This window comes from Capsicum annuum, chromosome 1 (assembly GCF_002878395.1).
Source record: "Capsicum annuum cultivar UCD-10X-F1 chromosome 1, UCD10Xv1.1, whole genome shotgun sequence".
NCBI lineage: Eukaryota > Viridiplantae > Streptophyta > Magnoliopsida > Solanales > Solanaceae > Capsicum > Capsicum annuum.
Window position 1 is genome coordinate 10,289,574 of NC_061111.1, and position 12,821 is coordinate 10,302,394.

A 12,821-nucleotide genomic window follows, 5' to 3' on the forward strand; every position below is an offset into this window, starting at 1 on the left:
ATACAAAGACCTATGTAACTACTACGTACATGTCTTAAGGAAGAAGTGAGGTTTCCCTTTCAGGAGTCCCCTGAAAACTTGACAGCTACCGGAAACGAAGAACTAAGAAAACTTTTCACACTTTTTAAACTCTCTCTCTCTTTTTTTTTTTTAACTAACTTAGGAAATTAAGAACTTTAAGGGAAACTAAGAACTTTATGAAAAATTTCTCACTCTTGATGTTTTCTCTCTTTTGTACATGTTTTTGTTTTTCATAAAGGGGGGTATTTATAGGTATTTGTGGACTTCAAATCTTAACTTTTTTGTGAATTTCAAATCCTTTCTAAAGACTTTAGCAAGACTTATCAACTTGGGTGGGCCCGACAGCTAATATCTTTATTTAATTCTCCTTCGTTCATTTATTTATTTGATATTACATACGTCTATTATTTTGTCTTTTGTAGATATCGCCATTGCTTACGTATCCAAATTGTGTAAAGCTTTTGAGTCAAACTCCATTCCTGAATTATCGTCTGCGTTTGGGTTTTGGGCAAATTGATCCATGACTGATTTGTATTCTCGTTCATACTCATCACTGTCTCCGTCTGATAATTCTAGTCTTGTTCCAGGTGATCTTGTATCTTCTCTTGGAATTAAAGAAATTTTGGGTCTTTGCTCTGGTGGTTTTGGATTCATTGATATCTCCTTAGGCAATTGTTCTGCTAACAACTTTTTTATTGAGTCTACTACTATTTTTTATATTTCTTTTTTCATTTTTGTTTTTTCTTATAGGAAAACCTTTCTTATTCTGAGAAGAACTTCCTTCATGTGTTGTCTGAGTACCTGTAGTTTTAAAACTAGTTGGGAGTATGCTCCCTACACTTTTTGGCAAAGTGTCAATCGTCAACGGATTTGATAAGTCTTTACCAGCTACCGTTTGTGCTGGACTAGCTGTATCATTACCCGATAAGTAGGTCTTTCTGCATTCATTGGGGAACGCACACCCATTCACGGATTTGAGAAGTCTTTACCAGCTACCGTTTGAGCTGGACTAGCTGTATCATTACCCGATACAGTGGGTTTTTCCATTTTTAAAGAAGATGGAGAATTCTTTGACTGGGTCTCATAAATTGGCTAAGTCTGTTGTGAAAGTTCAAAATGAAGGATTTTATACGGTCTTGTAAAATACTTATATGTTCTAACATTTGTCCTTTTTCTTTTACAAGGTTTTCATTATCTTGTCTTAAAACTTCATTGGCTTGATTCAGTCTTGTAAAAGCTTCGGTCATACAACAACAATGATCACAAAATATAATTTTGTCTGTGTCTTTGTTAATATTAAATTGAGAAATTTTTTGTGTTTTTGATCTTAAAGCTGAAGTAATAAAATAATTTGGTCCCAGATTTCTCCGGACATAGTCTAGAGTCTCTGAAAGGTCATAAAAACCTTTATAAAGAGGTGTTTTATAATTTTTTATGGCGTCCATTACCTCTATCCAAGTTTGGAACATGCCCTGCTACTGTTCTCTGAGAACAACATAGAATTTAAATCTGTTAATAGTATTTTTCTCAGTAAAATAATAACTTAATGCAATTAGAACTGAAATAAAATAACTATTGTCTCTTCTATTATATGTTATCCATAAATTGTCTAGTAGACATATCTGCGGCTTGTCCACTTGTACTTCTGGCTTTCATCTAAAAGTTAAATTGAATGGTTCGTAACATACCAAGTTGTGGGGTCCAAAAATTATTCTATCTAATTTTGACTATTCTAACATCGTACATGGTCTAAAAAGAGTGTTGCTCATTAGTGTCTTTAGATAGTCTTGGGATGATGAGGCTTCTGCCTTGCCTTTTCCTTTTCCTGTATTCATACAGAAACAAAATTTGTTAGTTGTCTTCTTTAATTAATCTACTTAGTTGATCTGCTAAGTTATTATTTTTCCTTTAATATGTTATAAAACAATATTATAAATTGAAGTAGCATCTAGGAAATTTAACCGCCTCCTTTTATTACTATTCTTTTCTTTTATTTTCTAATAAAACTTTACTATAGCCTCGCAGTCTGTTATTACTAGTATTTTGGGCTTATTTAATATATAAAGTTTAAAACTATTCAAACCGTAAATTACTGCTAGTGTCTTCGCATCTATGCTATTTAATTTTTCCTTTTCTTTATATTTTTCACTTGAATAAGAACAAATTTTTTCATTCTTTTTATCACTATATTTGTTAGGTTTTGTTTTTAATACTGCTCCCCATCCTTGAAGGTTTTCGTCTGTCTCAACTATTAAATAATCTGTTTCTAATGGTAACGTTAAGTCTGGAATGTCTTGTATCATGTGCTTAAGTTGTTGGACTAATTTTATGTCTTTAGTACTAAAGAATTTTTGGCCTGTCGATCCTGTTTTAGAGTATAGTGGTCCTGTTACTTTTCCTAAGTCTTTAATAAAAGTTCTAGCATAATTTAATAGTCTTAAAATTTTTTGTAAATCTTTAGTTTTGTCTAATCTATCTGGCATTTCTAGGACTTTTTTAGTTATGTATGGTTGTAATTTTATTCTACCATCTCCAATAACTATTCCTAAGAAATTAATACTATTTTTACACAATTTCTCTATTTATTATTATTTCATTATCTACAAATAATTTAAAAATTTATTGCAAATGTCCTAAATGCTCTCTCATATTATTACTAAAGACTAAAATATCATCTACGTAAACTAATACAAAATTTTTATAGTCTTTAAAAATACTATCTACTTTTCTTTGAAAAATTGGAGGAGCCGTTTTTAATCCAAATGGCATGACCAGTCATTCAAAATGTCCTTCTGGACATATGAAAGCTGTTCATTCTATACTTTCTTCATGCATTTTAATCTGCCAATATCTAGATTTACAATCAAATTTACTAAATATTTTTCTTCCTTGTATTCTATTTATTAATTCTGTTTTATCTGGTAACTTATATCCATCCATTACAGTATTATCATTTAATCTTTTGTAATTTATTATCATTCTAACTTTTCCTCTTACTATTTCACTATGATTTCTTACTATGAAAGCTGTTGACTTATGTCTTGATGTAGATCTTCTAATTATTCCTAATTCTAATAGCTCTTTTATTAGTATTTTAAAGTCTTTAAGATCTTCATTTGTAGCTTCTATAGATGCTGTTTTTATAATATATTCTGGATTAATTATTTCTAATTTGCAAGTAATTTGATTGGAGTCCCAATGTTGCAAGGGTTTTTCTCCGATTATCTCTAGCTTATCTAGGATTTGTATTGTTTTTTTCTAAATCTTTTTGATCTTTTATTATTCCTATCTGTTGTATACCCTTCTTAAAATTGTATAATTCTGTATCCATTTCTATTAAAGTATAGTCTTTTTCTATTTTTTCTACTACTAATAAATCTTGTAATTTTTTATACATTGTTACCTTTTTATTATCATTACATGTACAATTTTCTCCTTTATCACATTCTAGTGGCATGTTGGATTTTATTTGGTCATCTGAGTTTTCATCTGGCTTATTATTAAGAAAACGATATTTAGTTAAAGTAGGTTGTGTCTGTACTGATGAGTGGGTGATATTACTAGCGAACATTACCCAATTTTTCATAACAAGACATCCGCCATTATTTTGCATCATAAAATCTAATCCTAACACAAAGTCTGCCTTTATATTTAAGTCTCTAACTAGTATTTCATTGAGTATATACAATGGTTGGTAGAATTTTTCACATGTATTAATAAAATTTACCTTTGCCTTTGGTATATAGTCTGTATACGTATTATGGGTTTCGTCCATTTGCATGGATAGTTGAGGTTTTGATAATTTTTTAATTAACTTTGATGGTGAAATTTTACTACTTAAAATATTTTTTGTACATTCCGAATCAACTATAAATAAAGTGTCGAACTCATAGTCTTAAATTTTTATTCTTGCTAGAACCTTGACTGTACTGATTTTCTTTTCTTAATTACATACCATTCCTTCAAAGGGTTCATTCATTGATTTTTTAACTTTATTATTTTCAACAGATGTATTTAATAATTGTACCTCTACTAAGTCTTCTTCTTTAATTATATCTTTACTGTATATTCTTATCTCTAATCTTTTTAGTCTTTCTTCGAATTCTGTTATTCTATCTTTTGTTGTTCTAGTTATTAGTTTCTGGTTGGAAGTTTATTTAAAGTAATTATTGATTTTGGAGTTTCTAAGATTCCTGAGGTATTTTCTATACATTTTATGCATCCTTCTTTGTAACATTTTTTACATTTTACCCTTTTGTCTTTACTTGAAAACCACTTACAAAAACAACCCTTGTTGCTGTCTAATCCTTTTCCTTCTTCAAATTCATGTTCACATTTTTCTATTAAATTTACTAAATCATGATAGTCTGTAATTAAGTGATAGTCTATGTTATTGACTAAGTGATAGTCTGTGTTTGTTCTTTCTAGTCCTATTTCATTTATAAACTCTTCTTCTCTAGAGTCTGAAGAATCAGATTTATCTTTTTCTTCTTCAAAAGCTTCCATACTTCTGATAGAGTATATACTTTCATTATCTGACATATATTCATTTACATTTATCAAATTCTCATTTACATCCTCTATTAATTGTGTATTTCTAGATCTACTATTATTTCTTTTTGGGCAAGTATTTGCTAAATGTTTTATACTTCCGGAAGTAAAACATTCTAATTGATTTTTGTAAGTTCTACTAGTGTTATACTTTCCTACATGTTTATTTTTATCTAGGTATGATTTTCTCGCGTTAAATCTCCTTAAGTAATATTTCTTCTTAGGGAGATAGTCTTTTTTATGTGCCTTTTTATATTTTTTCTTTTATAATCTTGGTCATAATGTTGTGTAGTATATATAGTTTTACAAAAATCTGTATCACTTTTTTTTAATTATTTTTATATTTGTATATTTGTACATTTTTCTTGTAATATCTCTATTACATATTGTATTCTTTGTCATATTGACCATTGGTTGTTTGGGTTTTGCATTACTCCTTCTCTTTTGGACCATTTTTCTTCTATTTCTCTTCCTAGAGCTTCTGGCAATTTTTTAAATGACCTAACTCCTAAAGTCTGATCAAACGAGTTTCAGCTAATTGTACAATAATAAAAATAATCATTCAGAAATTCTTTAATCCTTGATCAATGATTAATACTTAGTTGTTCTAAATTTATTAGAGCTCTTTGCTGTAAGACTACTAATCCGCTATTAGAATCTTCGCCTGTTAGTAGAGTATGTACTTTATTTAGAAAATTGTATAGGTTTGATCCTAGTTCTATTAATGATTGAAAGTCTTGTGGGAATATTGTCTTATAAGCTTTTCAAAGTGCTTTAGTACTTTCTCCTAGAAAAGTTTCTAAATATCTATATGTAATTTCTGCATCAGGTTCATAATTACCCTGTATGTGTCGTATATAATCTGCTACAACTACATTTTTCCATACATCTATCACAACATTCCATGCCTGAGGGTCATGAGCTGGTAAATTTAAAGCTTTTCCTTTATTACCACCGTCTTGTAATCTAATGGGTTCTTCTATTGACATTCTTTTCCCTCTAGGTTTTATGTTTTGTTGTACTTGAGTGTTTGGGTTTGTTCTCCATACTCTATATCTTGGTAAATTTTCTGTTGTTAATGGTACGTTTTGCATACCGATTGTTTTTTGGAAAGGGCTTGAAGAACTTGCCGCGCTTTCCATAAATTCTTCTATACTTTCGTCTATACTATAAATCGATTCTGAGTTTTCTCTTTTTCTTTTTTCTTTTTGTGTATAATCATAATTATCTGTTCTTAATTCACGTTTTATAAAATGCTCTTTCATTTCTTTAAGTTGTAAGTTTCCTAATTTACAACCTATACATTTAAATACGATATTGCTATTTATTTCATATAGGGCTTCTTCTTTTATTATAGCTTTATTTACTTCAAAACATTCTTCTAATATTTCTATATTCATAAAATTAGTATTTTCACATTCTTCAATTTTTTCATCAGTCTCTTTTTCATTTGTATATTGATAGTCTGTGAATCTTACTGAAACTTGTCCTTTATTGTTTACATACATTAAATGATCGGTTGACTTTAGTATTTCTTTTTTAGTAAATCTTTCTAAATTTCATTCTAGTCCTACATATTTTTCTGAGTTTATTTTTAGGAGTTTTAGTAATTTAATACCTTTATTTCCCATTAAACTTACTATATCATCTATCTTTAGATTAAACTTCATACTACTATCAGTGGCATGTTTTTCTATAAATCCTACACATATAAGTAAATTATTTTCATTATTCATTTCTTCATATCCTTTAGTCTGTATACCTATTTTAATATGTTTTTCGAATTCTAAGGTATTTATCATATAATTTGGGCTACAATAAAAAAGTCTTCCATTATTAGTCATTCTACTTCAGTTATTCCTATTATAGATCTCTCTGATTCTAACCATCTATTATCATATATTGTGATTAATACTTTAGTTTCTAAATTTTTTCTAGTTAATCCTTTTATGCCTATTACTATTACTCCAATGTGCATAAGACTTATGTTTAGTTTTGTAATTTCTTTTAAAGAGTATGAACTTATTAAATTTATGCTACAACTATTTTCTCCGCTAACACACATCTGTTCTTCTCTATAATGCTTATATAGTTGCACTCTTGAAAACATTCCTTCATTATATAATGTTTTAGTATTTAACAGTTTTAATTTATTTATTTGGAACAATTGTATTTCTTTATCTACGTCTATTACCTCTTTTAACTGTTGCCTTGAAGTCATTCTTGGTTTATTTATTATTTTTGATAGCACGTTATTTGTTAAACTGTTTTGGGTAAAACTTGATCTTTATTTGGTAAAACTTGATCTTTGTCTACTTGAAAATGCTGAAAAAAGGTCCATGTTTTTGGCTTAGTTGGTTCAGTTATTTTAGCCTCTTTTAATTCTTTTTGAGGGGTTATTTCTATCCTTTTTAATTATTCTATTACTTCTTCTACAATTTTATCTTGATTGTCTTTTTCGTTTTCTTTTTCTAGGTTCTTATTTAGCTCTAATAGTAAAAAAGTTATAATATTATTTTGTTTTATGATTAAAGAATCTGCTTTTTCTTGAGGTTGATAGTCTGATAATCCTTCGGGGTTTGGTTGAATCTGTGCTTCCTTTTGTAATATTGCTAGATAAAGTTTATCTTGTAATATATCATTCATGAGAATATTATATTTTTTATTTTATTAACTTCTTTACGTACCTCTTGTAATACTAGCCTTATTTCAAGATTTTCCAAAATACCTTTGTCTTTAGTAATTAAATCATTGAATTTCTTTTCTAATTCTGTTTGTTGGTTCTTTAGGAAATCAAAATTTAATTCTATTTTATCTAACAATTTCTTTTGTTTGTTTTGCATATCTTCCAATAATTCTAGAGTTTTTAATATTTTTATAATTTTTTGCTGAGTTTTTTCTCCTAGGTTTATTATAAAATCTGTAATAGTATTTACACTACAAAAAAATTGCTCACTTTGCGGGGTTATATTTACATATTGCAGAGGTTTAAAACCCCCGCAATGTGATTGCACGACAGTTCTCAAAACCTCCGCAATTACGAGAGTCGCAACCTGTTTACGGCAGTTTTTTATTTACCAACGCAATCAGCTAGCGGCGGTTATATAACGACGATTTCAACCCCCACAATATGTACCCAACTAATACTAAAAAAAATAACGGCTGTTAAAACCTCCATCCTATATTTTAAAAATTGCAGGGATCAAGACTCCCACAATTCACTTGATATTTTTTAACAAAAGATAAATTACACTGTTCATAATCAATATTTAAATTTGAATTTTATTTAATAGATTTAATATATATCATTCACTGGACCAAACAAAAATACATTTTAATAACAACAAAAATCAATATATATTAGATCATAAAAACGTACAACAAAAGTATTGTCATTAGTCTTAAAAACTAATTTCAACACAAAATACGTCTCCAACACCAATTCGATAACATTATCATAATTACTAATACAATTACAAATTTCAATGATTATCACTAGAATAACTTTCATTAGATGATCTTCCATTCACATCCGAAAGAGGTCAAGTAGAGACATCACTTGATTACAAAAGTAAAAATAAAAATAGTAAGGTTTTTGAATACTAAATATTTTATAATAATACATTAACTTAATTTTCCTCAAATCAAAATTATTTACCGTAGTAGTGAAAAATCCTGCAAACTGTTCAGGTATCGTGCCTTCTTTCATTATCATATATGCCTTGAAAGCGTTCATCATTAGATTGTGAGAATTCACCAGTTCTTTGTAGTTCTCTTGGCTATTCTTATGAGCATTTAACATTTGAGTGTAGTTTTCTTGACAATTGGATGGACATGAACTGTTACTAGTTGAAGAACTCATACTGCTAAAATGAGGACATGTTTGTTTAAAGGATCTGCTAGGAACAACTCCTAATCCCAAGCACCTCACCCTTCCAGAATGCTCTTTTCCTAGCACCTTACCAACATCATCATTTGAAGAAATTTCAGACACGTTCATGGTGCTTTGACTTACTACGAATTCAATTTTTTCCTAAAATATAGTAAAACACAAAAACCATAGCATAACTTCATCTAGCAGCGAACAATAAAAGAAGAAAGAAAAATTAAGCAAGAGATAGATGTTGCAACTTTCAAACTAGAAAGATATTTAACATTTCAAATGTACTATCATATAATAACTTCAAGATCACCTGTTTCCTTTCCAGAAGTACTTGTAGATCACTCTGACAATTATTTTTGTATGTGGTTATATAAAGAGACTAGAGATAGCAGTGAGTAATTAACTCTATGAGTACATACCCAATTTAGCAAATTGGCAGCAATATTGGGAGAATTATTCAACACATTACTTTCTCCATGTACAACCCAAATGATATAATTCAGAGGAAATTGCTTGCAGATCAAATGGGCGTGCACTATATCTCTAGTATGCCACTTTGTAAAATAGCAGAGACGACACGGACATTTAATTCTATCTGCTACGGCTGCATTCATAAATGCAAAGTCCAGAAATTGTGTCAAACCACGCTCATATTCCGGTGTGTGTTCCTGGTTTTCCAATCCAAGATTTATCCATCTAAATATGTTAAGAACTAATCTGCAACATAATTGATAGTGCAAATGATAAAGCAAAGTCAGATTATCAAAGAGCTACAGTATGTTATTTCAAACAGATTTAACATCTGATTACACTCATTTACTCATCCTTACTTCACTATAAACACACACACTTGAGCACTCGGAATGAAACACAAAAACACTCAGTTTCATCAATTCATAAAAAATTCCAAATTGCAACAAATCATAGAAACAAAACAATACATACACAATCACAATTTGAATCAATCTTATCAACTAAATTCATTTCAAACAGATTCATCACATGATTACACTCATTATACTCATCGTTACTTCACTATAAACACATTTGAGCACTTGGAATGAAGCATAAAAACTCCATTGAAAATCAAACAAATTGTTATAAAAATTCAAACTTGAACTCCTAAAGTTTAAATCTTGAAACTGCCCCACAAACCAAAATGGGGAAAATAAGAGAAACTTCAAATGATCAGCTTCATATATACAGAAACGAAAAATTTTCATTCAAGATTATAAGCAGAGAACAGACATTTCATTTCAAGATTAAAATAGAAAAATAAAAATCAAAAACCAAAGTCAAGAACTTGCATTTAATAGGTAATTAAACATGAACCCGTCGTCTTATCCATAAAAACACGTCTTAGACCATAAATCAGTAGGGCTTAAACTCAATATCTTATTATCATGATGCATTAAGACGCTAACTCAATATTTTACTCTTTATGCGATGGGGCTTTAATGCATTGTAAGAAAATAACCGCAATACAATTTATTAAATTATATGATGAGTGTAAATTTATACCAGGTACTATTGAAGATGTCCATAGTAAAAGGTAATGTCACTTCAATGGCTCTGTTCAATTAACGTAGCATAGGAAATTTATCTTGCATACCTTGAATATGATTTTAACTTTAGGAGACTTATGTTCAACCTATGTCTCTCGTTCAAGCTTGCTTTCTCTGGCAGCAAGTTTTTTTTCTTTTCACCAATGGATTTTTTTTTAAGAAGAAATAAATTTCATCTAAAAAATTGGAGACTCAAGTAATCCTAAGAATTTTACTTAAAATATAAGTCAAATTCAGAAGGTAGAGTCTCGTACTGACAAGATATTACAAACTGATAAAGCAAAGAACAAGAATAATAGATCGAGAGAATAAACACATTTGAGCAATCGGAATGAAGCATAAAAACTCTGTTAAAAATCAAACAAATTGTGATAAAATTCGGAACTTGAACCCATAAAGTTCAAATCTTGAAACTGTCCCACAAACCAAAACGGGAAAAATAAGAGAAACTTCAAATGATCAGCTTCATATATACAAAAACCGAAAATTTCCATTCAAGATTATAAGCAGAGAACAGACATTTCATTTCAAGATTAAAACAGAAAAATAAAAACCAAAAACCAAAGTCAAGAACTTGCATTTAATAGGTAATTAATCATTATTCGACTAATCAAAAATCCTTACAAAATCAAATAACAGCAACTACAACGATTTATATCTCACATTCTACGGCCAGTTCTCCACCAAAATACTACGCCTGTGTCGATTTGAACCGAAGTGAATACGATAAAACCACACAAACACAACATTAGCTCTTTCAGTCTTTAGCATGTAGACTTCTAAACCAGAACATGCAATTAGTTAACAATATCAAGCAAAAGCCAAAAAGTGATAATTAATGAAGTTGGTTTTAGATACCTAATTGGGGGAAGAGACAATTGAAAAAGATTAAATGTAACCAACTCACCTCCAGAAAAGAACAAACAATTGAACAAATGGAGATAAGGACTGATGTCACGAGGCAATTACTCAAGCGTGATGTTGAATTGGGAGAAGTAGAAGGCGACTTTTCAGAAATTAGGGCTTTTCAGAAACGAGAAAGCTTTTGAAAAAAAGGGGGCTGCTTTTAAAAAAGATGCTTTGGAGAAAAATGGATTCGCGGGTTTATTTACTACATTCGCGGTATATATATATATATTTTTAAATATATTTTATATATATACCGACATATTTATCATTAATTACTAAAAATCCCAACATTTTTCAAAATCTGCTAAAATCTCAACAATTGACCTCTGATGATACAAGTTAATTACATTAGATACATATTACTGATACATGTATTAATTAACTAAATCAGCATATTTTACGGAATGTAACAGGTAACTTTGCATTAAATTAGCATTTAAGCTAACTAATTAAGGTAAAAAATAAAATCAAATCCCACATTTAATGGGATTCCGTTTATTACTTTACTTAGTTAAAACGTAAACGTTGTTTTAATATATTTTTGAAATTGAAAAATATTCTTTCTTCTTGTTCAGATTAAACACACCAATTTTTTTTCATTTGATTTGTTAATTTCGCTTGTTTGATATGAATATTTTGGTGCTTTTACGTCATTTCGGTGTTTGGATTAACGAAATCGAGTATGTTGGTTATAAGAGTGATGAAATTGTGGTCAGTGAATATGTTACTTACGAAAAACTGATTTCTACAATTGCGGGAGAATTGAAAATCGATGAAACAAGGAAAAAAATTGAAGCTCGTTACATTGTTGAAGGAAATGATTGTCCGTTGTTCATTCGTAACGAAATGAGTGTGAAGCTGTATGTTGAAATTAATAAAACAGAGCGTGGATTTGGAACATATCCTCTTATCATCACTATGTTAGATAAGTCTGATAGTGAAATGCTTTTTGATGGGAAAGTTGGTGCTGTAATGTGTTTGGAAAGTCCATCTGAAATAGTTGAAGAAATAATTAGTTATAAATCTAATTCTACAAGATCATTACTGATTGCAAGTATAGTGATGTTAAGGTTGGACAAATATACAAGGACAAGTGTACTCTCATTTCGGTTATGGCGCGATTTGTAATTGAACATTCCTTTAATTACTATGCCAAAAGATTGGACAATAAAAGGTCTGTTATGTTTTTTTATTTGGTAGCAGGTCTTGGTAATTTTGTGTATTGGCCTAAAATTGAACAAATCTGTACATGCAATTACCTTAGGAAGCTCATCTCTGCAAATTTCTTCAACAACTCTTCTTCTCTTGACGAGAGCTTTACTTTCAGGCCACTTTTTTTTCTTGTCCTTAGCAATCTTTTGACGTAATTTCTTCATAGTTTGGGGATCATTTCTATATTTTGATCTATTTTCATGAAAACCATCAATTTAATAGTCAAAATCTCTCGGAACAAAGTTTACAACTTCTTGAGATTCTTTGAAACATTCTAATTGAGAAACCTCAAGACTAAAAGAAGGTCTAGACTCTCTATTCATGCTGGTAATTCAAATAATGGAGCAAAAAAAAAGGTGGAATTGAAGAAATCTCTGTACCAAAATACTCAACTTTCAGATAGCTTTACTTGTGGCAAAATTTTTTTTGAAAAAAAAAATGTAAAAAAGGAATTAAATAAGTTGAAAATGACTTTATGGGAGGAAATTACCTTGATTGATTTTTTTGAATCAGATGGAGAAGATGGATAAAAAATGGCCAGATTTTGCGCTGTTCAAAGAGGAGATGTGGAGTATTTTTGGGTAAAGAGCCGCCTTTTTAGTTGTAGGGTTAACTTGTATCTCACAATTAATAAAAAATATGAAATGTTGGGATTTGAGTAATTTTTAAGAAGACGGGGG

At 29.6% G+C, this 12,821-nt stretch overlaps 1 protein-coding gene across 5 annotated transcripts; it reads right to left on the bottom strand.

The window, feature by feature from the left end:
• Positions 1-7,833: 7,833 nt before the first annotated feature.
• On the bottom strand, positions 7,834-11,106 carry LOC107867597. 5 transcript variants are annotated; one of them, XM_047393447.1, is made up of 3 exons: positions 10,684-10,921; positions 8,875-9,172; positions 7,834-8,530 (listed from the first exon to the last, which is right to left on the bottom strand). In XM_047393447.1, exons 1-3 carry the CDS (start codon positions 10,767-10,769, stop codon positions 8,099-8,101), a joined length of 816 nt encoding a protein of 271 aa, XP_047249403.1. In that variant the 5' UTR covers positions 10,770-10,921; the 3' UTR covers positions 7,834-8,098. The 5 variants fall into 5 exon arrangements, 2 of the variants coding, with proteins under 2 accessions (XP_047249403.1, XP_047249400.1); XM_047393444.1 differs by having other exon boundaries at positions 7,837-8,605; XR_007042655.1 differs by lacking the exons at positions 7,834-8,530; positions 10,684-10,921 and adding an exon at positions 10,928-11,106 and having other exon boundaries at positions 8,697-9,123.
• Positions 11,107-12,821: the final 1,715 nt, after the last annotated feature.